The 25758-nt window shown below is 31.6% G+C and overlaps 1 protein-coding gene and 1 long non-coding RNA gene across 5 annotated transcripts; one reads left to right on the top strand and one right to left on the bottom strand.

Moving 5' to 3' along the window:
• Nucleotides 1-2812: 2812 nt before the first annotated feature.
• On the bottom strand, nt 2813-20421 carry LOC143200475 (lactosylceramide 4-alpha-galactosyltransferase). Of its 4 annotated transcripts, none has more exons than XM_076410921.1 (5): nt 20156-20420; nt 9281-9442; nt 9039-9216; nt 4057-4299; nt 2813-3988 (listed from the first exon to the last, which is right to left on the bottom strand). In XM_076410921.1, exons 1-5 carry the CDS (start codon nt 20331-20333, stop codon nt 3685-3687), a joined length of 1065 nt encoding a protein of 354 aa, XP_076267036.1. In that variant the 5' UTR covers nt 20334-20420; the 3' UTR covers nt 2813-3684. The 4 variants fall into 4 exon arrangements, with proteins under 4 accessions (XP_076267036.1, XP_076267028.1, XP_076267043.1 ...); XM_076410913.1 differs by having other exon boundaries at nt 9039-9228; nt 20156-20418; XM_076410928.1 differs by having other exon boundaries at nt 9039-9228; nt 20306-20418.
• Nucleotides 19578-24670, top strand: LOC143200503 (uncharacterized). The gene is made up of 4 exons (XR_013006737.1): nt 19578-19783; nt 20608-20737; nt 24346-24422; nt 24526-24670. It is a non-coding gene; the product is annotated as an uncharacterized LOC143200503 (long non-coding RNA).
• Nucleotides 24671-25758: the final 1088 nt, after the last annotated feature.

The following is a 25758-nucleotide window of genomic DNA, read 5'->3' as shown; positions in this document are numbered from 1 at the left end:
CTAATGATCCGACAGCTATCAAATTTATACACGCATCTTTTCAGCGTTAACGCTAGCTAAAAAACATGTGAATTTAATTCTAATAGCGCCATATATGTGTCAGGCTGGGATTTTTCAATTGACCTGTTAAATAAATTCCGTCAGTCGTTAGTGAAGAGAAATATCTTGTATGGCTTCCGGAAAATCAGTGTGTTGAGCTTGCTTTTAAATGTTTTTCATGCTCAAGAATTTGTTGAGCTACTACATTATACTGCATTATAAGACAGTTCAGTAAGTTTGCTTTTCAACAAGAAAAAGGTGTTTAATCGCCAAACCATGAGTAAAACGTAGATTACGTTTTGAACTCCAACAAACTTGTTCTATTTTATGGATTTGGGGTAAGAATTAAAATAACTCTCGCTCAGGGTAAGTAGTGGGGCAAAGTTTTGCTTAGTTCAATCATTCAACCAATCGCTGACAACGTGAATTTGATTGGTTAGTTTAAAATAGTTATGTAGAAACCTGTAAGGAAAATACTTTGCTTTGATTGGTCTGCCATTTCGCCTGATTATTTTGTGACGTCACATTTATTGGCCAATAGTATTTAAATGAAAATCAAATTTAATTTTTAAAATTAATTTATTAAAATAAAATCCTATACAAATATACATAAGTGTAAATGATATAAATATATGTAAACAAAAAGCAAAAAAAAACAATTAAGAACTCTATTCTAGGCAAAATTAAAATATCTATAATTCTTCTATAACGCCTTCCCATATTTGCTTAGTGCCATCAATTTTATGGGATCTATTAGAGTTCTAACTTATCTTGATATATTGAAGGTAAACTAAATCCTTCCCTGTTGATATTGCATTAACTTCATTACACCAATAATACAATCACACCTCATAATAACTTAAAATTTGGTCTTGAAAATCATTATGGATTGGACAGTTGAAACACTAAATATTTATGTGTTTTTTAAAGATATTTAGATTTTAGAGTATTTAACCTGTGGAACTACTTAATATAGAATGTAGACAAATATTGCATGTTGTCTCTTTTTCAGAAGTTTTGTTAAATAGCCTGAAATGAGACAAAAATACAATATTAGACTCTTGTTTTTCTCAGAGCAAAGTTCTCTGGAACTGAAACTATAGACTCAACTGGTGATTTAACAACCTCAAGTGGTACTAGATCTCCCGTTAAAAAAGAATATAAGTTATTTATTCATATCTTTTATCAGTTAACATATTCATCTTCTTTACAATTTTTTCCGGGAGAATGATGTGAAAAAATTGAAGTGATGATGTGCCCTTTTAAAGATTCTCGAACATACTAGGTGAAGGATGCTGTTTCTACCTTCATGGCCTCTAATAGATCCAACAAAATTATTCAAGCAATCTTGGTTAAGATTTGTTAAACAAATGTAGTTATTTGTAAATTTAGACAAAATAGATTTCTTTGGTAATAAATCCCCTAAAACTAGCAATTAAATTTTTAATTGATGGCACCGTAACAAATATTTTCTTAACGAGGCAATCAAATTTAAATATACAATACCTCTACTATAAAATTATTGAACTAAAAAGTTAAAGTGTTACAAATATTTTAGGGATATTTTACAATTAAAAGTAGTCTTTATTACTACTAATTATCTAGTTATTTTAATTATTACCTTCTTGTAAGACTTGTTTATGTAGAGACATCACACTGACATCATACGAACAACTTGGTAGATTAATTGAATTTTATTACTACTAACATCTTCATAAGTTAGTTTTGATTTTCTGTAAACAAACAATATATAAACAGACATGTAGTAGATAGATAATTTTATATATACCTGATAAAAACAATGTTGGATATGAATTTACCCTAATACCTGTTCGTGAAGGAAGGGTAATTTTAAATTTTTCACTAAAATGTCCGTGATAGACACTATGACGTTGATATATTTGCATTGTGGTTTATCCAGGTAACTTATTACTATTTACTTGATCAACCCATTTTTGGACAGGAGCGAGATCATTCTTTGGGAAACGATCTCTAATTTCCGTAGTAGATTTTTACCCCGGTACACTACATCTTTTACTACACTGACGCATTGTCATCAATTTTTATATTATTACTCCATAATAACTAATGTAAAACAGAAAATATGCCAACGTAAAACGACAATTTCTTGATCTAAACAAAAACCAAAACCTACAAACAATAAACTTAAAAATGGACGTCCATAGAAAATGCTGACTTCACACAATTTGATCGACCAGTCACGTTTCATGTTAGTGGCGGCACCAGGAATTTAAACTAGCTAATCACAATTTGCGATCGCAGCGCTACCGTTGATTGAACTAAACAAAACATTTCCCCAAGGTCGCCTATATCGTGAAATTTCTATTTTTTCTATGCTCTCGCTTTTATGGTTGCTCACTCTACTCCATAATGCCATATTTATGACTTATAAATGAAAATGTGACAATACTTAATGCGGTAATAAATCTAGGTATTTGAAAAACAAGTCTTGATCAGGTAACGTTTCCAATTGTAAAATAATCTATATAAAATAAATTTAAAATTATTAATATGATTTTGCTTAGTTTCAGCGTTTATTTAATAAAATACTATTTAAAAATATGTCATATTGTGTACTAATTTTGAAACTTAAATTTATTCATAATACTGTTGCAGCAAATTGTGACACTCTATCAAGGACCAACTTTTTAAAAGCTCTCATTTTAAGAGGAATGTACAATTTTATTTCAAACAACGAATTTGATGTTAAAAAAAAGTTCTTTTAATTTTACTGATAAAATAAAAAAATAAATATATTTAAATATATTTCATTGATATATTACAATTACATTAATTTTCCTTGGCCATAAACATACAGGTAAACAGCCTGGTTACTGGCGTGACTGGGATCATTTTCCTTGTCGGATTTTACACTCTTGCCTAGAATATTCACAAATTTTTAAACAACCACAAACATAAATTTACGACCATGCCCCAGCAGGATTCGAACCCGCGGCTAGTTTAGAATTATTAATACCGAAGCCGAACGACTGCGAAACACACATATAGCTGTTGCATTTTTCAATTACATTTGACCGCGTAACGGGGATTCCGAAAAGCTTAAACGTGGGACCTGATTTTTCCATATAACTTTCACTTCAAAATTTCTTTATTCTATGATTAGACATTTTGGTATGCAACTAACAAATATAATCATTTCTAGCTAATAGCAATTTCTGTAACTAATAGCAAATATTGTATTACCAGTATATATTATAATTAATATAGTATTAAATAATGTACATGCTGTATTTCCTAAAATAATAACCAAAATAATCCAAAATGGTATTAATACATGCACTAATTGTACTTGTAAAGATCTATGTTTTAAATGTAATCCTAAAATTGTCGTACATATAATTAATAAAACGACACTAATAAATGAAAATAATTTTTTGCTCATATATGACTTGTTATTTCGACAACATGGAATCAGAATATATATATATATATATACGAATAGAAATGAAATAATACTGTGCAATTTTTTCTCTTAAAACTATTAATAACTGATCAGATAAATATACATTAAATATTGTAAATAATATAATACATTATTTAATATCAATAAAATAGAAACTTTATAAATTAATATAATTAAAAATACATTTTTATAGACGTGATCTAAAAATATTTCATGACGTTTGTAATTGTTCTTGGACAATACTTTTTAGCGAAATACAAATAAGGTACGTCATCGTTGGGAATATCAATTGAATGGTTAAAGCTTAACTTATTCCAGAGGTGTAGCATATAACTTGATGATGATTTGTTCCTAACGAAATTTAGTTCATTCTTATCAAAAAGGACACTCCATGAATGGTAGTGTATTGGATAAAAGGCATCTATTGGCAAAATGTGGAAGTCTTGACAGGATTTCCCTGTAATATTTTTGATATGTGGTGTGTTACATAAGCGTTTAGCCAATCTGGAAAATGACTAAATTCGGTTAGATAATTAAAAACTTTTTTGACATATCTTATAGAGTGTACTCACTTGGTAACTACGAATGGACCTATAGTGCCCCAAGTGTTTCCATCATAGTGTTCGGCTATATCATATAAACATGATTCTACATGTTTATGTCCAATTCCATGTTTACTAAATCCCATAACACCACTATTAAGATTCCTCTGGTCCTCTGCTCCAGCAAAATTTTCCGGCAAAGTATCTAAGTTTTTGACCACTACTACATCTAGATCGGCATATATACCACCATATTTCCATAACAGTAAATATCTGCAATAAATAATTATTCTACTTATTCTAGTTATAGGAGGTTTAACATTGAGGATAGAAAGATTAATATCGTTCACAATAACACATACTATTCTCTCCTTTTAAATACTATCAAAATTCTACTTAACAGCAATATCAATATCTTCTTCTAACAGGAACTTTTTATAAATATAGAATAATGATTTTTTTTCAAAATTAAATACATCTTACATTAGACTCACATGCTTAGTACAATCTTAATTTTTAAATTAATTTATTACTAATGTTCCGTTGTAATTGCACGAATAAACAAGCAAGGCTTGTACGGATATCAAATTAAAATAAAATAAAATTACTTAAACTAAAGTTTATATTAACACTTTACCCTATACAAGTTCGTGTGGTTTAGTTCGCTTCACTCTTTTGATTGCGTGTTATTCAGTAGCTGTATTGCTTCCACGTTGTGTGATTTAGTAAACTTATTTCATGTTTTAGGGTGAAAATTTGGATAACTTCGTAAATCCATTTGGTTATGTGGTTGCTGTGAAGCTCTTCATTGATTACGTAGCGATAAACATTGGTAATTAATCGTAGAACTTTGTTTTGTCAGCGTTAGATTACTAGTTGGTTTAATGTTGTAATGCAACTCCATATTCGCAACCCATATATCCAGTCTGATCTGCTCTGCTTTTTGGCTAACATGATAATTCCAATTTAATTTGTCATCGAGATGGATGGCAACGTATTTAGCTGGCTCTGATTGAGGAATCAGATATCAGTCAAGTGGTATAATTACGTTTTTTTTATTTCGCCGTAACACAACACTAACATGGACATATTTTGAGCTCCTAAATTGTATTTTACAGTCTCTAGTCTATTTGTAGGAATTGTTGACTGCCAGTTTGGCTTTTTCTATAGCCTTAGGCAGATATATCTTTGCTATAATAACCGTGTTGTAGACAAATGCTCTAATTACTATTTCTTTTGTTGTTGGTGTATCAGCAGTGTAGAGCAGATACTGATGACACTGCCCTGGAGAACTCCTGCCTCCTTCCTACCCTCCTCCTCCTTCATACGAGACTCTAGATTTTCTTTCGAAAAGATATTCTCATCAGATTGTTCATCTGGTAGCTGAAAATCCATACCCAGTTAAAAGCTTGTGAGACCTTCAGAAATATTGAAGGGCAGTGTTTTTTTCTTCAAATATCTTCCCAACAATCACCTTTACTTTGTGAACTTCGGTCGATAGTTGATATTTTTATAAATAATTCAGAATGTACACACTGCCTGAGTGAAGACATATAACGCGCGATAGCCGATATAAGTCACCTTAAAACTTTTCGGGACATACTTCAATCTGAAATAGGTATTAAATATGTATTGTGGTAAATATGCAAATGGTATTTTGATGATGTCGCTTCGGATTCAGGATAGAAAAGTATTTTGCGGGCGACAGAGACCCTGGGTTAAGACTGGGATTGTCGTAGTTGGCTTAGCCACCGGGGTTTGTGGATGGATAGGGATTTAATCAGATTGTCGTCGCCTATGGAGAACCTTATACTGAGCACGTTCATGAAACTCTTCGTGAACGGCATACCTGATTCGAGGTGAATGTTCACGTTCCTCATATACCATAGGGCATTGAGTAACGCGAGGTCTTTTTTGGATTTGAACACTTGGAGTAGTCTAAGTTATCTCTGAGACGTACCTGTACCACACCTGTTCTCCATAGAGGGACACTGGACGAACTATTATCTTATACAGGGTCGCTTTCTAGGGGATTGGTAGTTTGAAGTGGAGTGGAAATAGTAGGCTGTACACGCTGTTGCATTTGCAAATAGCGTGTTGGATTTACGGTTGAACTGGAGAACGAAGAATGATACCTTCTGGAGTCAGAGGATAGGAACTTCTTCAGGAACGGAGGAACAGAATAACGCGAGTTTTACTCGGATTAATCTGCAGTCGTCAGAATTTTTACTACACAATCGTATGATTCAGTTGGACTTGAAGTCTGCTGCGGATGGCGTCGGGACTGTAACCGTTGGTGAATACAGCTGTATCATCTACATAACATGCTGTGTGGGAAGGTTTGTGGAGTGGGAAATCAGCCATATTAAGGTTGAACAGAGCACCGTCTAGTGGAGCACCTTGCGGGACTCCTGCCGAGACCTGTTTTCGAAAGGAGACTGCGTCGCCGATCTTAACTTGAAAGGATCTACCGTCCAAGTATGAATCAATCAGAGAGATTAGGTAATTCGGTAGACCTAGCTGGTTTGCTTTGATGATTAGACCATTGTGCCATACTTGATCGAAAGCTTTAGAAACATCTAAAAAGATGGCTCCAGCTTTTCGACCTTTTCTTAGTGCTTGGTGATTGGTTGTTGCAACGCGGGCAACTTGATGAAGGCTTGAGTGTTTGGTATGGAAACCGAGTTGTTCGTTCGGAATTATATTGTGTTGTCTGTGAAGCTGTTTAAAGCGTATAATATCGGTCTTCGCCATGTTTGGAAAGTGAACTAATCAGGCTTATAATCAGATGAATTGTGCTTAGGTTTTTTTTCGGAATGTTAGCGACAAGCGCATATTTCCAATTCTCAAGCTCTGAAAGTTGCTGGTGATGTTTTTTCGAAGACAAACGTTTTATTAAGATCTGAGGGTTTCTTGGAGATACTATGCTCTGTAGAAGATGCATTGAATGAAAATTTTCCCCCTTGAGGGAGGGGATAGTGTCGTTAATGATGGATAACGTCTGTTGAGGAAAACCAAGAGATGGATTGCATTTCATTTGACTCTCGGGCGATTCAGCGAGAAGCTCGGCTTGTTTCGAATTCGTAGGGGCGAAGTTCGTGGGGGATTGCGCTTTTAGAGGGGGATTGCGTTCGAAGCTTTCTCCTGAATAACCTAGTTGAAATACCATCAATTCCATGAGCTTCTTTAGGATTGATTAGATAATTAATTTAGGCGGGAGTTATATCCTTTGCTCTCGGGCTTGATTCACTTACATATTTTTCGAAGCAATTCTGTTTATATTCTTAATCTTTTGATCAGTATCATCTTTTCTAGATTTTCGTCTTTTTTTTATGAATTCCTCATTATTGTGGGTGTAAATTATCTCATACTCTGATTTCTCTCTTGATGCTGCGGTAGCTTATTTTGTAGCTGACCTAATTTGCTCAGTTATATTTCGAATGTACCTGCTTAAAATCATCTATACTTTTGAGTTTTAGGTTTAAGCTAATTTGTTCCTGCACCATCAGTGTAAACTTGTCCAAATTAATTTATTTTTTACCAAGATTAGTCTTTCGGCTTTTTTTGGGATTGTTGTAAAAATCCAGTATGTCTGGCACTTTATTATTGTCGGTAGGTCAATAAGAATTATAACTGCAAACTACAACTGTGTATTAATAATTGTGTATAAGTAACTTTCAATGTTTCCTGGATAGGTTTTGTTTTTATTGTCTCTTAAAATCACTTTACCGTGTATTCGGACCCATTCTGGATGTTTTTAGATCAATCCATGGTACAAATTGATCACCTGTTATCCGTAGCGATCATTAGTAACTGTTTCATCAAGTTTCAACAGTTCATAATACATCACGCCACTCTGGAACCACCACACATAGAGCATTGCCTTGCGACCAAAACGATTTGGCCTTGGAGTAGATCGGTCGGAATAGCCAGGTAATAACCATGACTTTCTACGCTTAGGATTTTCAAAATAAATCCACCTTTCATCACCTGTGTGGCAAACTTTATCAAAGAACCAATCAAATGTCTTCACATCAAAATGTTATCCTTACAGGAACCTATAATGGAGACTTAAACTGACCAATCAAATTAATTGAATGGGCGATTATAACGCCATCAAGGCATTGAACGTAACGATACTTTTTTCTAGAGACCCCTATTATGTTTTATCTGTACCACTTTATAACATAGATTTATTTATAAATACTTTAGTCAACGTGTCAATGTCAGGTTTGAGGATCAATATTTATTCATCTACAGTAGATCTTTTATAATTTAATAAAAAAAGCGGCAAAACCATAACCTTTATGTGATTTTCTTCTCACTCTGGGATCATAAAAATTGAAAGAGCGGATTACTTGGCCAAGAAAAGGCCCACCCAAAGCCAAACTTTCTAAAAACATCTAGACCAACTCAGGTGCGCAACAAGCTCTGAGAGGTGAAAAAAGAGTATTATCAGGGCCTTAACATCACTAACATCAGGAGACGCAACTTAATGGCTTATTCTCGCGCCTCAGAATTGGTCACTGCAAACTGACCCATGAATTTCTTATTAATTGATGAAGTCCACCACTGTGCATGGAATGTGGTTCCTCATTGTCTATCAAACACATATTAACTGAACGCCGAATATACAACTCGTAGACACGATTGGTCAACCTGGGAAAGACGATAGACCAGTGTCTTAGGCTGGAGAACCTGGACAAGCTGATTAATTTTTTAACCGTAACGGACTACTACTAGAAATATAATAGTGTACATCTATGTAATTTCATGCATGTTCGTTTACATTTTTTGTATCTTGTATCCTTATCACTATCATAGGTTGTGTGACAATTGTACTGTAGCATCCATATATTCATGCATCTGTATGCTTTTATATTTGTTGCTTGTCATCTTGCAATATATACTCTTTATCCTACACATTTAACTCTAGATTTTTTATTCCGATCGTGTATCTATATTATTCTTTGCATTCTATACTATTATTTTTAATCAGCATCATTATTTACCTAATGACATCGCTGCTATGACTTAAAGGATATTTTCCCGTATGAATTTTTCGAGATTTCCAAAAGTTATCGACTGGTGAACCTTCAACGAATTTGTCCATGTTAACGTGCAAAAACTTAATGTTGGAGTAAGACTGTAACATTCTTAATATTCGACTTGATTCTGTGCTTTGAGAATCTGAAAATGTACCTAAAAAACTTATGCCGAAAAGATTTGTTATTTGTTAAAAATAAGAACTTACCAGGTGAAAAATACAAGAAATATATCATTCTGTTGGGATTTAACAAGGCTGCACTTTCCACAGCGCATGCCTGTCGTGGGTTTATTATCAAGTGACCATTATCGTATGATTTACAAGATGTCTCGACAAAAAATATAGAAGTATCTTCAACAATTTTGGTATCTGCAAAAACATGTATAAATTAGGATACAAAATATGAATTATTGGCTTTTGGAATGGAGCCTTGTTGATCATCTAAAACCAATATGTTTCGCAATCGTTACAGATTTAATTTTCAGGGTGGGAGCTTTGATTAATTTAAAAATTAATTTATTAATACTGTTCTGTTGTACTTGTATTAATGAGACGTCAATTGAAAAGTCCCCTGCCTGACACATAGATGGCGCTACTAGAATTAAATCCATATGTTTTTTAGTTAGCCCTAACGCTCAAAAGATGCTAAGGTTAGACGTGGTGAAATGAGTACCGAAGACGGTGAACGCAGTGGACGCCCAAAAGAGGTTGTTACCGACGAAAACATTAAAAAAATCCACAAAATGACTTTGACCGTAAATCGAAATTGAATGAAATAGCAGACACTCTAAAGATATCAACTGAACGTGTACATCATATCATTCATGAATATTTGGGTATGAGAAAGCTCTGTGCAAAGTGGGTGCCGCGCGAGCTCAGTTTTGACCATAAACAACGATGATTCGGAGCAGTGTTTGATGATCAAGAGAGATGGTCAAGCATAATAAACCCGAACTTTTGCGTCGATATGTGACAATGGATGAAACATGGCTCCATCATTTACATTGGGCTTTGAATTGCTTCCTCATCCACCTTATTCTCCGGCACTCCAGCGCCTATTTCCTGTTCTCAGATCTAAAAGAATGCTCGCTGGGAAGAAATTTTCGTCAAATGAAGAGGTGATCGAAACTGGCCCATTTTGTAGCAAAGAACAAAGATGTGTTTTACTATGGTAGCCCGGGGACTTTTCAATTAACCTGTTAAAATTATATGTTAACAGAGAATGAAATTTTATAGAAACCACGTTTAAGTTAAAAACATAAGAAAGAGCGCTTACTACTTACTGAAGAACGTGGCGTCATGTAATATTTTTGGACGAAAGAAAAATTGGGTTGCTATCGGTTTTGAGGGATTAATAGTACAAATTATAGTAAGTTGATTGATGAATAGTTAGCCGAATATGAAACACAAATTTTGCTATTATATTTCAGAACACAATACTCAAATTTTGAAGTGGCCAGCGCGTTCCCCTGGTTTGAATATTATTGAAGATTGTAAGGGTAAGCTAGCACATGTTATGTACTGGTAAAATTTAACAATATTGATCAACTATAACACGCTATCCAAGATGAGTGACAAATAAAGGAGGATGTATCCAACAGTGAAAAAAATTAAAACATAATATTTTACCTATATGTGCTACAGTTTTGTCGCGTCGTTCGAACGGTAAGATTTTACGCGAATCTGACAAGTAAACAAACATGATCATCATAATCGTCCCTTTAATTGTAGACTATGAAAACTGATAATTTATTTTTTTATTAAGAATTGTAATGAAACATGCGTAGCGTGCTAAAGTTTTGTCGAGCAATTACCGTACCTCAAATTATACCTTATATCTTAAGTGTAAAAAAGTGGATTAAATAACGAACAAATAATCCATTTTCATCCATCCATCAAAAACATAATCCAAAAATGTAATTTCATCAATGCTATCAGGAATATAAAATATATTTGTTTATTTTAGATGATGGACCAATGATGGAAATGAATCGAATGTCTTGATGAAATTAACTATTGATTTTACAAAACATGTGTTTATAAAGTAATTAATCAAAGATTATTGATACAAGGTTCAATGAATAAAATGTCATATACATATCTTTTTAGATTAATCATTAAACACCTTAATATTTGTCAATGCTTTAAAGCTCCTGCATATATTCATTATATATTCATATAGTCCTTATCTTTTATACATATTTGTCACCTAATATATATATTACAAAAACTATAAATTTACCAGGCTGATTAAAAGAATAAAATTCAAATTGCATTGTTCTTAACTCATTTATTTCATTCTTTTATCTCGCCCTTGCCGATAGCTCATCTTTAGTTTGTTTTCTCTTTGAAAATTAAAAATAATATTTTAATGGTTTAGAGATACATGAGAGATCAGACAAACAAATTATTGAATAATTTATTTCTGTAATTGATTTCTCAGTTAAGGAATTTTCCGCGAGATTTTCTCAATTCAAGGAATTATTGGAACCACTCAAGTTCGTTAAGTACCCTGGTAAGACATCATTTGATAAACTGCACCAGCTCAAACAATACATAAATAATTTTGTGACATATACAAAAAATTAAATTACCAACAAAACATATCTAATTTGTTGTTCGTACCAAATTGAAAGTGATCAGTTGGTAGTAGTTAAAATAATATTGTAAATGGTTAACTAGGTTTAAGTAGGCTTCTCTAATATAAGTTATTTATCATTTAATTTGCAACAACAGATGTTACATTGGTATTATTTCCGATTTCAATAAGGTAAGCCTCCAACGTATTTTTTATATTTTATAATGTCTGTATACAATGTTTTATGCGATGAATAATGAGTTGAGAGGTGATAATATTATTGTCGTAGCAATAATCACGAAGTTAAAGTTATTTGACGGCATGTCTACGATTTTACTAAACATTTATTTAGAAAAATGACACGTTGATCCAAAAGGTTCGCCACCCCTACCCTAAACCATAAAAAAACATAAAAATTTTCGTAAATGTAAAATTAAACAATTTACTTAATAAACATAATTACATCGCAAAAAATATTGTTTTCATTTTATTTTGATTATTTTTCAGTAGGAGAGTTTACCGAAGGAAACATAATTGACTTTCATTAATTACGGTTGCATTTAAACCATTGATTGATCACTAGTTTGTCACTAATAGTTGTTTCCTTAAAAGGAGAAGGTTAAAATTTAAAGTGTAAGTGCTACTTCTAATTTCGAAATGCCTTGTGTTTACTTTTATGTTGTAGTATTGATAGACCTCAAACGTTATAAGATTGAGGAACACGATATTCGAGAAAAAAAGGAATCTACCGTATAAAAGGTAAAACTGGCAGCAGCGCCTGAAATGGTGTGAACAAGCAGCTGAAATGACAAATCACCTGTGCATTCCCATGCGTGCTAGCAAATAACAAATAACATATATGCATAGTGTAATATATAGAGTGTTAACTTAATACAAATAATTTCAGAATTGTTTTGCGTGGTCTCAGCAGAAAGGCGCTGAAAACGTCATTTCGCTGAATTTCATTGGTTAGTTTAAATTACCATTACAGGCACCTGTAATGAAAATATTTTATAGGTGGAGTATTTCATTGGTCGACGATTTCATACCTATCACGTGACTATCCTCTGACGTTACATTCTACTGAACAATTAAATTTTAAATAAAACCAAAGTGTAATTTTTCAAAACCATTTATTAATATAAAATTCTGTACAAATAGAAATATTATATAATATCAAAAAGCTAAAACATAAGAATATATATATATATACATATATATATATATATATATATATATATATATATATATATATATATATATATATATATATATATATATATATATATATATATATATAATGTATATATATATAATGTATATAAATAAAAAATAATTAAATGTGGATATAAAAATTGCCTACAATCTAATTGAAAAATTTCCCTTTTTTATATTTGTTTAGTGTTATCAATTCAAATAAGATGTTTTAAAATTTCTGTCTTATTGTTCGCTCATACTGAAAGCAAAGGAGCACAGTAGAAAGTCTGTTAATATTTTACCTACTTGTTCAAGACAAAAATGTATTGAGGCAAGTTATTATCATTTTTACAATTTTAATGCAAAAATTATGGAACGGATAATTAAAACAGTTAAATCGTATGATATATACGTCAGAATGGAGAAAACATACCAAAAAGTAATACTTTAAAGAACAGTAACAAAAAATTAAAACATGATATTAAGTTAAAAAGACAGCTTAGGCATCTATTAACAATATAATAAAACAAGCATGATAATCTCTTGTTTATAAAATCAAGCACACCTTGTTGAAAAAGTTATCTCGGTTAAGGAACCTTAAGCCAAAATATTAATTATAAGTATCTTGACCAATATACATTTGTTTTAAGTAAATGAATCCCTTCAAAATAATTAAGTTTTAAATTGATGGCGCTTTACAAACAACTTTTTAAAGGGTAACAAAAACTTTTCATGTAGTATAATTACATTTACCTTCAATATAATTTTACCATTGCCTCATTTGGACACATTTTGGATTTAGAGTGTGAGTAATATGTTCATAATTTCTTCTGTTATATTGCTGTAAATAATAATATATATGAACACAAATGCTTTATATAAATAATTGTATACGTACCAGGTAAAAGCAATGCTAAGTCACACAAATCCTTAATCTTGCTAACTTGGGGTGTTTCTTCCAAGGAAAACTACGTCCGGTCTTTATTTCCGCACAAACACTGGATACACAACACTTTTGAGAATGAAGATACATTAATATTAGACACACAAAAATGTCGTCGTAAACAAACTGAGACAAACAATGGCGTTATAGAAATGAACCAATCAAATGCCTTCGTAGGCCAATTCAAATGAACTAATCAAAAAAGTGGCCTCAGAACCGCCATTGAGTGGACCACGCAAAACATTTCCTCGATTTTGCCTATTTAAGTTAAATCTCTATATTTACTCTATGCATATATGCATATTTATATGTTCAAAAAGCCCATGCGCAGAAACCAATCGTGTACCTATCTTGTTTCTTTTGGCGTAGTTTTATATACAAATATTATATTTTATATGTCGCGCCATCTATATTAAATTCCCCAAAACTATTTCACTCTCTTGGCATATTCTATTAGAATAGTTACTATTTCAAACTAGCGCTGTTTGTTCAAAAGCAAAGTGAATTTATCGATGGTGCCAATATTAAGAAATAGAGGTTTTGTTTTTATTATCTAAACCACGCACAAACCTTGAATATTTGGAAGACTGACGTAGGTCTCTAGAAAATAGCACATTAAGGCGTTGTTAATCACTAAACTGTCGTAATAGACCTGATATTACGAAATATTTTTAAAATTGATTTTGTAATAAATTAGTAGTATGACAGAAAATAAAATACATGGTATATACACTCATAATTTTAAGCCCAAATTTGTTTATCAATATGCTTTACAAATAAGTAAATTCCAATAAAACGCAATACGCCCAAATCAAGCAACCAGGAATAACTGTCAAATCGGTGACACACATCAAATATAAACAAATATTTTTGTCATTATTTTAATCGGACCTGGCCCACCTGCTGCCCGCTGCCAGCTCCAATTATAAAATGGTAGATTATTCGTCGGTTTTGTTGTATGCTATTCGACTACGAAAGTGTCATTTTACTTTGTGACGTAAATTAGGCAGCGCTGTACCGCAAAATGCCAACAGATAAATTTTAAATCGACAAAGACATCCGTCCTCACATTTTGTACTTAAAATGATATTAAGAAAGAAACTGCCGACTTGGTTGGCGCAATGATAAATGCGACGGGACGGTCCACCTACTGTTGCGATAGTAGCGGGTTTGAATTCTGTAGGGGCATGGTGGGTAAAATTTGTGATTTCTTTTAAATATTAGTAATTGTCCTAGGCAAGAGTGTAATATCCGACAAAGGAAACGATCCCAGTCATGCCAGTAACCAGACTGGGTAAGACCGTGTGTCTTCTGGGGTGATCTCCAAGTTGGTTACTGGTCAGTTGGTAGGCTTAATGCCGAAGACCGTGGTTCGGAGCCCACGTTAAACAGTGGACCTACTGTTCCAGATAAACATTCGTTGCTAAAAAGGATACTTTAATAAATATAAAAAATACAAGGAAACTGACTGAGTTAAGATATTATTAAATGATTATATTTGATTTTAAGTAGTCTTGTTTAATATCAACGATTAAGAAAAGTACGATCATATAAAGTTATATTTTACATTATTTTATCGGTCGAAACTTATGTCCTAATATAAATTAACAAAATTCCAGAATAACAAAAATTGTCTAACCAGGTATTTAGATTTTTGCAAACAGCTTTTTCAGATTTAATTTTAAGAATTTAAATTTATTTGATATCTGGTAAACTTAAAAAAGGTAATAAATATTGTTATTCCTTAAGAACTGGTAGTAATTCGTAAGGTTCTGGAGACATAGTAAATTTTATTGATAGTAACTTATAATCCATTTCAGTTTTTATTGGTAAAAGCATTTTGTAACAAAGCCGCTATCAAATATTGCAAGTAATAAATACATTTCATTGTGCATAAAAAGTGTAAAAATGAATACTTTAATTTTTTATTTGGTTGGTGTGTTTTTGTAAAGTAGAGATGAATGAAGTATTCGCAGTAATTTGGTAAATATTTTAATCTATTGATATATAGTAAGAAGTTTAACAATTAATGCAATAAAATTTGCAACTATGTGACAATTTATTCTTTGAACCTTTTATCATTTATTTTAGTTATTTACTTTATAGACCAAAGTTTCTCATCTATAATTCATTTGATAATTATGAATGCACTACTTTAATATGATTTCTATGTTGTAAAAAATAAATTGCCTATTTGTGCTAGCTCTGGTTTTATTATTTATACAAATATGTATTACTCTATTTAATATTCCGGATTTATGATTATAACATAAAAATAAATACAAATCTTATATACTTATGTTTGATGCTCTAAAGTTATTACAGTTGTGACAATAATATTACTCATGATACTTTTCTTTATTATTATATATTTTCTTAAAAGAAGATTAGTTAGGGTCAGTTCTTGAGATAGTTTGCATTTATTTTAATATACAGATATTGGTTCGTCCAAATTTAATCACCAGTGAAACATAAGAATAATGTTATCAAATATAATTTATTTTAAATATAGAAAAATGTACTGACTAAGTATACTTATCAGTACATAATAAATTGCTATTATATAAGCAAATACTGAAACCTATATGGACATGCGCAGTTCAATTATGAGGATGTTCTGCAAAGAGTAACATAAACATAATACAAATTTTTCAGAAGTTCTGAGAGGAATTGTGGGCGCACCCAAATACTATAGGACTGATTACCTACATCGATGACATACCTTGCTGGGGCATGGTCGTAGATTTATGTTTATGAATTTTTAAAATTTGTGAATATTCTAGGCAAGAGTGTAAAATTCGACAAGGAAAATGATCCCAGTCACGCCAGTATCCAGGCTGGGTAAGACCGGATGTCTTCTGGGATGATTTCTAAAATTAATCACTCGACAGTCGGTAGGCTTTTATAGCTCGCAGGTGTAGGCAGAGGATCGTGGTTGGGAGCCCACGTTAAACTTTAGGCCCGGTCTAAACCTCATAGTTGGTAAAAGGAGACTTTTAAATATTTATATAGATACCCACAGTTAGTCAAGAAATCAAGAGAATTGTAAGGGGGCATGAGAAAAGACTCCATTCTCATGGGATTATTGAAGTACTGCAGCTTTTGAATACCACCAGAACAGGACACAGAATCAAACCATCTGATCTTGTGTAGTGTTGTCTTATCAGTTAACTAATAAAAAAAGTATAATTTATTTTAATATTATAGTACATCTAATGTATAAATTATCTCAGTCCTATTCGAAGTAACTGATTAGAGACGCAATCTGTTTTTGACTCTGACTATCTAGTGGCTTCGGCATTTTCAATCAGAATTATTACCCTGATTGAAAATACAGCAATCAATATAAGCAAAGCGTCATAACAAGGTTTGTCTTTTTATTATTTATAACTTCTAAATATTATTAGGACTAATTGAGGAATTTTGTAGACGTTTTGTCAAGGCGAATTTTGTAGACTGTTTCCGTTACATGGTCAAACGTACCGGACAGCATTTTATCTCTTTTTAACTAGAATAAAATGAGAAGAAAAATACTGTCGAATCTTAAAACGAATTTATAAACGAGCCTTGTAGTGAATTAACAGATCAATTGAAAAATCCCCGGCCTATCATAGTAACAAACCTTTTTTTGGCAAAATTAGTTTTTTTTATTCCACATAATTCCCTTCAAGGGTGATATACTGATTATAGCGACCCTCCAACTTTTCAGTGCCATTTTTGTAATACGATTTGTCCTTTTTTTCAAAATAGACCTCAGTTTCGACGATCACCTCTTCATTCGACGAAGATTTCTTCCCAGCGGGAATTCCTTTGAGATCTGAGAACAGGAAATAGTCGCTGGGAGGCAGATCTGGAGAATTCAGTGGATGGATGGATTTTTGCCATCGTTTTCATTGACTTGTGACACGGCGCATTATCTTGGTGAAGCAGCACTTTCCTTTCCTTCAAATGCAGCAATTTTTCAGCGATTTCGTCCTTCAAACGGTTCAATAACTCTATGTAATAGTCCCTGTTGATGGTCCTTCCTTTTTCAAGGTAGCCAATGAAAATTAGCTTGCCATAACCTTGCCAGCCGACTGTTGCGATTTTCCACACTTTGGAGCGGGTTCATCGTGCGAAGTCCACTCAGATGATTGTCGATTGGACTTCGGAGTGAAATGATGGAGCCATGTTTCATCCATTGTCACATATCGATGCAAAAACTTGATATTAGTGACTTGGTTTATTACGCTTGATCATCTTCAAACACTGCTCCGAATCATCAACTCGTCGTTGTTTTTGGTGAAAAGTGAGCTCGCGCGGCACCCACTTTGCATAGAGCTTTCTCATACACAAATATTCGTGAATGATATGATGTAAACGTTCAGTTGATATCTTTAGAGTGTCTTAGGATTTTTTAATGTTTTCGTCGGTAACAACCTCTTTAGGACGTCCACTGCGTTCACCTTCTTCGGTGCTCATTTTCCCACGTCTAAACTTGACATATCAGTTCTTTATGGTTGATTTTCCTGGGGAAGTGTCCGGAAACTAGGCATCAAGCCAAGTATATTCAACTGTATTTTTCCCATCAAAAAGCAATATTTTATCAACACGCGAAATTCCCTTTTATCCATTTTTTTCACAATAACAAAAGTTGCTTCACTCAAATTGCTACAATTCACTAACTAATGATCCGACAGCTGTCAAATTTATACACGCATATTTGGAGAGGTAGGGCTAACTAAAGAATATATGGATTTAATTTTAGTAGGGCCATCTATGTATCAGGCCGATGACTTTTCAATTGACCTGTTAAAATCATCTTGATGTGAGCTTTATTCGAGATAAAACTTTTGAAATTTATATAAACGGTGTGTAGGTTGACAAATGGTCAACAAAGATTAAATCCAAATTTATTAAGAAAAATGGACATAGGTAATTACAGAAGAGTTTTAGGAGAAATAATTTTGTTGTTTAATTAGTTTATTTGCATTAGAAATTTGTTATATGTCAAAGTCAAAATAAACTAAAAGTCAACATTAACGGGGTAACATTGCGACGTCTTGATATCGTAAGTTTAGATGATGTGTTATCTATAGTCTACTGAATTCTATTCTCTATATTCTCTATTTTAGTATTCTAGTAGCTGTGAACATATAACATCAATGTTTAATGTAATTGTTGATTGCGGACGATATATGTGTATAGATATGTGTGTAATTTTTCAGAATTATACATAAGCATTAGTTTAGAGTGTATGGGGAGAGGATGAATACTAACTGTTTTGTAGATATACTAAATACATTAGGGAGAATACAGTGATTCAGATATTAAAATGACTTGATAAGGAAATACACCATCGCTGGAAACAAAAACTAAACATAAAAGGATAAATATGCTTCTAGTGCAAGTAAAGTACATTACTTGTATATACATTTTGTACATACATTGTTAGATTAGTCCTCCACTGGATACCACTACAAAAAAAAATGGCTAGAAGTCTAATTCATGGGTAGTATGGAAAAGAGTTCAATGTAAATATAATAAAACAACTGTAACCTGTAAATTATTGTAGCTGTATAACTAACTGTAGTTTAAGTTATTCGATAACATATACATTAGATGTACTAAAATGTTAACATAAATTATATTTGATAGCATTTTTTTCATTATTTTATTTATTTTAGAATTTTGTTATAGGTAAAAGACAAAATAAACTAAAACTCAGAGTTAATGCGGCAACATTGCACCAGATAGTTTGAATAGACTATATATTTTAATAACTAATCTTTGAGTACACATTTTAGTATCGTTAATACTGTGCACGACAATTCTGAAAAAAATTAAAAACCTAATCTTACTATCAAGTTTACTGAGGCGGATAAGTTTACATTAATAGCGCATGAACAAACCAGTTTAAACGTAAGACTCAAAAGTATAGACTATTTGCTTGATATAGATGATCATCTGCAAAAAGGCCACCCCAACATTAAGAGAGAAATCAGAATATGAGGTAAATTAGCCCTTTTAAATTAAGGAACCAGAAAAGCCCTAGATAACATAAACAATGTTTAATAGAGTTCGTATTAAGCACTTAGCAATCAGATCAAAGCACTAAAATTATAAATAGAATTGCTTCGAAATATGCCTGCTTGCCATTACAGGCAGCATGTTCCAGAATGTTTTGGTTCTGGTATATTCTAGAGCTCTAAAATATCTTTCAAAATACTAAGATGCCGAAAAAATATGGATATTTTGGCCGATATCTTTCTGACCGACATATAAAAATATTTTTTAAACATTATACATAACATTATAAAATTGATACTTAATATTAAAGGTTAAGTTAAGGTAAGGTCGCCCGACACCCCTGCACTATACTAACCTTGGATATTCGTCAGACTGTCATAGGTATCCAGAAAGTGACATATCAATGTGCTGTTAGATTTCGCATAATTGTAATAGAATTTATATAATGTAACCGTTTTAAAATTGGTTATGTAGTATACAAATAGTACGACAGAAAATATAATACCCAATATAACATTTCTCCTGAAACACATTATGAAACACCGGCACTACGAACTAAAAATATATATATTTAAACTGTGTATACGCTAGTTAAGTTATATTATCATGCTCATTATATTATCACACACCCACTCTTACCTGTATTTATTACTACATTATAGGATTAAGGGTATAAGATAGCGATAACAAAAAAAAGATCAAAAAAGAATAAGATAATTTGTGTTTTTAATTGTGATCGTCCTTAGGAAAAAGTGTAAAATTCGACTAGAAATACCATCCCTATCTCATTGTTTTCTTCACTTTTAGGATTAAGTCAAGCACTCAGGACTAATAATGAATACTTAGGAAAGATGGATTAGGCCTACATGGGACACCACGACAAAATAAAAAAAAACACTCGTGGAACTCAATAAGACTTCAACTGTTGTCTTGTTAGGTATAATATATTCTTTTATAAAAATGTATTCTATTCTACCTAAACATTGTATTTATTCTTTATTTTAATATTTTATATTGTGATTTGTATGTGTGTGTCTAATTGTATATTACTTAGATTATATTAATTTTTATTTTATTCTATTTGTTGCAATACAATTTGTTATATGATATAATATTTCTGCATAATTTATCTGCTCCGGGGAGTTATATAAACAGAAAGAAATAATAAATGACAAAGCTTCAAATCCTATGTTATCAATTCATTCCAAGCGCTTTCTATTAGGCACATATATTATATTTACGCTATCCTCAAAATTCATGACACTTCATTTAAACATTTAGCTTCTTTCATCTTTTGAAATATCTGTCAAAGATATCTAACTAAATCAAGAAGATATTAGTATATTACCAAAAATCTTTTAGAAATATGACCACTTTTTATTCTTACTTTTAGTATATTCTTCAAATAAGTTCTTCAATGTTATTCACATGTTATACATTTGTATTATCTGCCGCTAATGTTCTCTATGAAATAATAAATAATTATATAACCTTTACAATATGTAAAATATATAGAAAAGGATGCGTAGCTGTGAAATCTGTCAGGCTAGATTAGAACCATAGAATAATGGAGATTCAATTCAATAGGAGACTCTGATGCAAAGTTTTGTTTTGCCCAACATCCAGAGGGCGCATAATTAGCCACTCAAATAACATGATTGGTCAATTTAAATCTCTATTATAGGCACCTGTAAGGAAGATATTTACTGTGAAGACATTTGAATGGCTCATTAGTAATGCTTGACATGTGGCAGCCTTGATGTCATATTTAATTGACCAAGGAAATTAAAAAAACAATATTTTTCTTTAATACATTTATAAAATAAAATTCAATTAAATATAATATGTAAAATTAACTAAATATAAATATAATCTGTAAAAATAAATAAGGATAAATATAATCGATAACAATAAATATATAATGTAAATTTAACTATAAATTATAAAAATAAAAAATAAATTAAATATATCTATAAGATATAAATATTATATACGTATAAATAACATCTTTTTCCATTTTCATATTTGTATAGTGGGATCAATTTAATCTATAATATATCTATTATGGGTTTACCCAAAAGTATATAGCACACCTTATTATTTGTAATATTTTATCTGGAAAATTATTATGTACTATAAAATTAAAAATGTTATATTATCGACGTGGCAATATCGCAGGATAAAATAAAAGAGTTTAAAATTAAAAGAAGAGGTTAAAAGAGACCTACTGAAATGTTTCGCGACGTCCAACATGTAGATGTCGCTACTTTTAACATATTACTGATTTTGTTCGCTATGCTAAGCGCCGCGAAGGGATCTGATTGGTTCATTTCGTTCAATGGTTTGTTTATTTTTTTATACATCATTTTCAATGTACCTTATATAGAGAAGTGTGTGGTTAGCTTTTTATAACGTTTATACATTAAATTATTATTTTATTTTATTAGTATTTACAAGTCGGTAGTTGAAATGCATTCTAGTTCTAGGAAGTGTAGTGTGCCCGGATGCACAGATAAATGGAAATGCATCATCGTTTTCCGTTTAAAAAGTACCTGGCGATCTTTAAGAAATTAGTAGAAAACATTGAAAATCTTAAACTGGTGGGATTAAACATGAAACAGATTTATGATCATTACCTCGTGTATCATAGATATTTTTGTGATATTTTGAAAATTTCCTTTAAGTACTTCTGAACAATTTAGTAATGGTGAAAATAATATCACGAGCCCAGGATATTTATAAATAAAAGTGGATCAAAATAAAAATGGTATAGGAGGTAAATGGAAGGATTCAGCCACATTTCTGTTCATAATTGTTACCATTAATTTTTAAACTGTCTTAATATATTTGTAGTGCCTATTTCCATCGTTCTAGGCCCACAACCAGGGTGTTTGAAGAAAGTGTCATTGGCATTTGAACAAAGTCCAGAAAGTAGTGGAAAAGTTTGTATTAACTTAGCCAGTATCCCCCTTTCTGCTCATTTTTACCGTTAATTACTTGACTCTATAACTTCAGTTCCAGGTGTTCCTATAGGAGCACATATAGTTAAGTTTTACGTACACTATGGTAAAATCTCAGGTTATTTAGTAAAAATTAAAAAAAAGAAATTAAGTATGATTTTTGTTTATATGCATGTTTGTTATGCAATGTTTTATATGCAATTATGAATAAATCAGTAGGCCCACAAATTGAGACTGATTTTATAGAGGCCATATCTCGTGCCTCAGACTTCAACAAAATTTTTTTTCAGTAGATCATTGAACTATGTCTTTTATTTTATTCAGCGACTTTGCTTCGTCGATAATAAAACAAAATTTTTGTCAAATGTTTTTTAAAAAATGTTAATTTGAAACTCTTCAATTGTACATTCCATAATGATCTTTCGGGTGAATAGAATACTAAGAGGGAAAGACTCAAAGTTTGCTTTTAGTATAAGAAAACAAAAAGACAGAACTCTGATAGATCCTATTAAGTTGATGGAACTAAACAAATATGAAAAAGGAAAAAGACGGAAGAGATTATTTCGATTTACATTGCACCGAAGTTTTTTTGCTTATGATTTTATATATATATATAATATTTATACTTTATAGATAAATTTACATTATATATTTATTGTTATAGATTAGAGATTAGATTTATATTTATTTATTTTTACATATATTTATATTTAATTGAATTTTATTTAATAAATTTATTTCAGAAAAAAATTGTTTTATTTAAATTTCATTGGTCAATTAAATATGACGTCAAGGTTGTCACGTGCTAAACATTATTAATGAGTCAATCAAATGTCACATGTTTTACTGTTCACAGTAAAATATTTTTCTTACAGGTGCCTATAATGGAGATTTAAATTGACCAATCAAATAATTTGAACGGCCCATTATGGCGCCCTCTGGATGTTGGGCAATGCAAAACTTTGCGCCAGAGTTCCCTATAGAGTTGCATCTTTATCACTCTATGATTAGAACAAATGCGCATGTGCAGTTCTGGCCGATCAAAACTTTCTGTAGCGTCTTTTTACTGTCGTCCACCAACGCTAAAGTAGCATACAATAAACTGAATTCAATGCATTCGCTTTTTAATCTTTGTGCATGTTCCAATTTTTTCAAATTTATGGTATTATTAGGTATTATTACATATGTCTTTTTTCCACTTGTTAATGTAAAAGTTGGTTGGTAGTTTTAGTTAAATTCTACATTTACATTATTCTTCTATTACGAAATATTTAATAGAGAAAATTAGCAGCAGACTATACGAAAATACCTGTATCTTATAGTAAAATATTATAATTTAATAATAATATTTTATAGGCTGCAATCGAACAAAGCGATACTCAAGCTAGATAATAAGAAAATAGTTTTTATTACACGGATTATTACACCAATATTTTCGCGCATGTATCTAAATTATGACATACAAAATATAATTTTATTTAAATTACAAAACGCAAATTATAAAATACAGCAGATGCTAGGATAACTAAATTGTATAGAAGCTATACAGCCCAGTTTATTCAGTAAAAGAAGAATTTCCTTTCAGGACTAGATTTGTAAATATACCATCAGACAAACAGCCTTTTGTTGGGGACTGAATAAAAGGAAACAATATTTCTGCAGGTATTGATTGTTCTACTAATTTAAATTCTGATCAACCCAGAGTAAAAGTAAAAATGGAAAGTGTTCATATTTGTTTCGTACTTATATTTTTCTGATTTTGCAGATCAAATATTTCCAACGAATAAAAAACGATTAATAAATGTATCAAATATTTAAGAAAAGAAGAAAGAAAAGAAGAGACATGTGGGTTATATTTATGACAACGAAAATGTTTTCAAATTTGTTGAAAATGGCAATTATAGATAACACGGCATTTTTTTGTGTCTTGTATAAATATTTGCACTGATATATTAATAGTACTTAAAATGAATTAGGTTATACTTAAGGAAACCTATATTTAATCCGTCATAATACTAATGCGTTACCACCTAGATTTATTACATTTGTTTTCATAATAAATCTAAAAATTATAAAATTTAATGGTGTTTATTCAAGCAATTTCAAAATATTTACCTGAAATATTAGTCATACCTAATATATTCCCATATCAAGTGATATCAGGATGCCAATGTATATCCATGTATCATAATATATTAACTACAAAAATTGTAGTAGAAAATTAAAGATTACATTGTAATGTTTATTTAATACTGTCTCGTACATCTGTACCATTTATGATTAGTTTAGTATGAGACACTGCCATAGCGGACTTGTATTTATTCCTTATTCGTGGGAATGCTCTGACTATGAAACGACTCAGGATTATGGTAGAGATTATTTTCCCATCTCAATAAAATTCACCAATGGCCCTTCCTCACTTAGCAGCTCCAGTAATCCAAAAGACGTATCCTACCTTTTCAAAAGCAGTATAGCCCATTTATATATTTTCAAACTTCATTCTCCCTCCTCAGTTCATCGAGGATGATAATGAGTGCACTTTCCTTACTGATGAGAACACCGTTTTAACTTCAATAAAATCATCAGCTCCCATTCCCGTGGTTTACCAAGGAGTGCAAAAATACCATAGAATTACATCTAAAGGCACTAAAACTACACTTTTCGTCGAAATACAACCTAGACAACCTTCTGAAATTGGACGATTTGACGACGACCAACGAAGGTTTGTTGGAATTCGTTTGCAATCCGTAGAGTGTCGGTAACATCAAAAGAAATGAATGGACTCGACGAATGCGTTGTGGACGGTCGGTATGTATACTATAATCACAATCGCCGTTGAAAAATACGGATTCACGCCCAACGCACGCTTGATCATAACAACAAATACAATATGTACGTTTCATAGAAGGCCAACGAATGTTCGGTATCCAACGCCGAATCTTATTCGTTGCCCTTCGTTAGCCCAGTCTGTATGCAGCATTAGACGAATGACTAACCG

The sequence above is a fragment of the Rhynchophorus ferrugineus genome, unplaced genomic scaffold (genome assembly GCF_030347505.1).
Source record: "Rhynchophorus ferrugineus isolate W39M unplaced genomic scaffold, kcgeb_rfMv2 rfM1, whole genome shotgun sequence".
NCBI lineage: Eukaryota > Metazoa > Arthropoda > Insecta > Coleoptera > Curculionidae > Rhynchophorus > Rhynchophorus ferrugineus.
The sequence above is the reverse complement of the archived record's forward strand: the minus strand, read 5'-3'. Positions and strand labels throughout refer to the sequence as shown.

Excerpts from the sequence above, each read along its gene's own strand:
- LOC143200475 (XM_076410913.1), bottom strand. The coding sequence starts at position 20,333 with ATGTGTTTCAGGAGAAATGTTATATTGGGTATTATATTTTCTGTCGTA. Across the intron at positions 9,229-9,280 it reads TTTCTTGTATTTTTCACCTG|GTACATTTTCAGATTCTCAA; the intron begins GTAAGTTCTTAT and ends TAAGTTTTTTAG. Across the intron at positions 3,989-4,056 it reads GGTCCATTCGTAGTTACCAA|ATTGGCTAAACGCTTATGTA; the intron begins GTGAGTACACTC and ends GTCATTTTCCAG.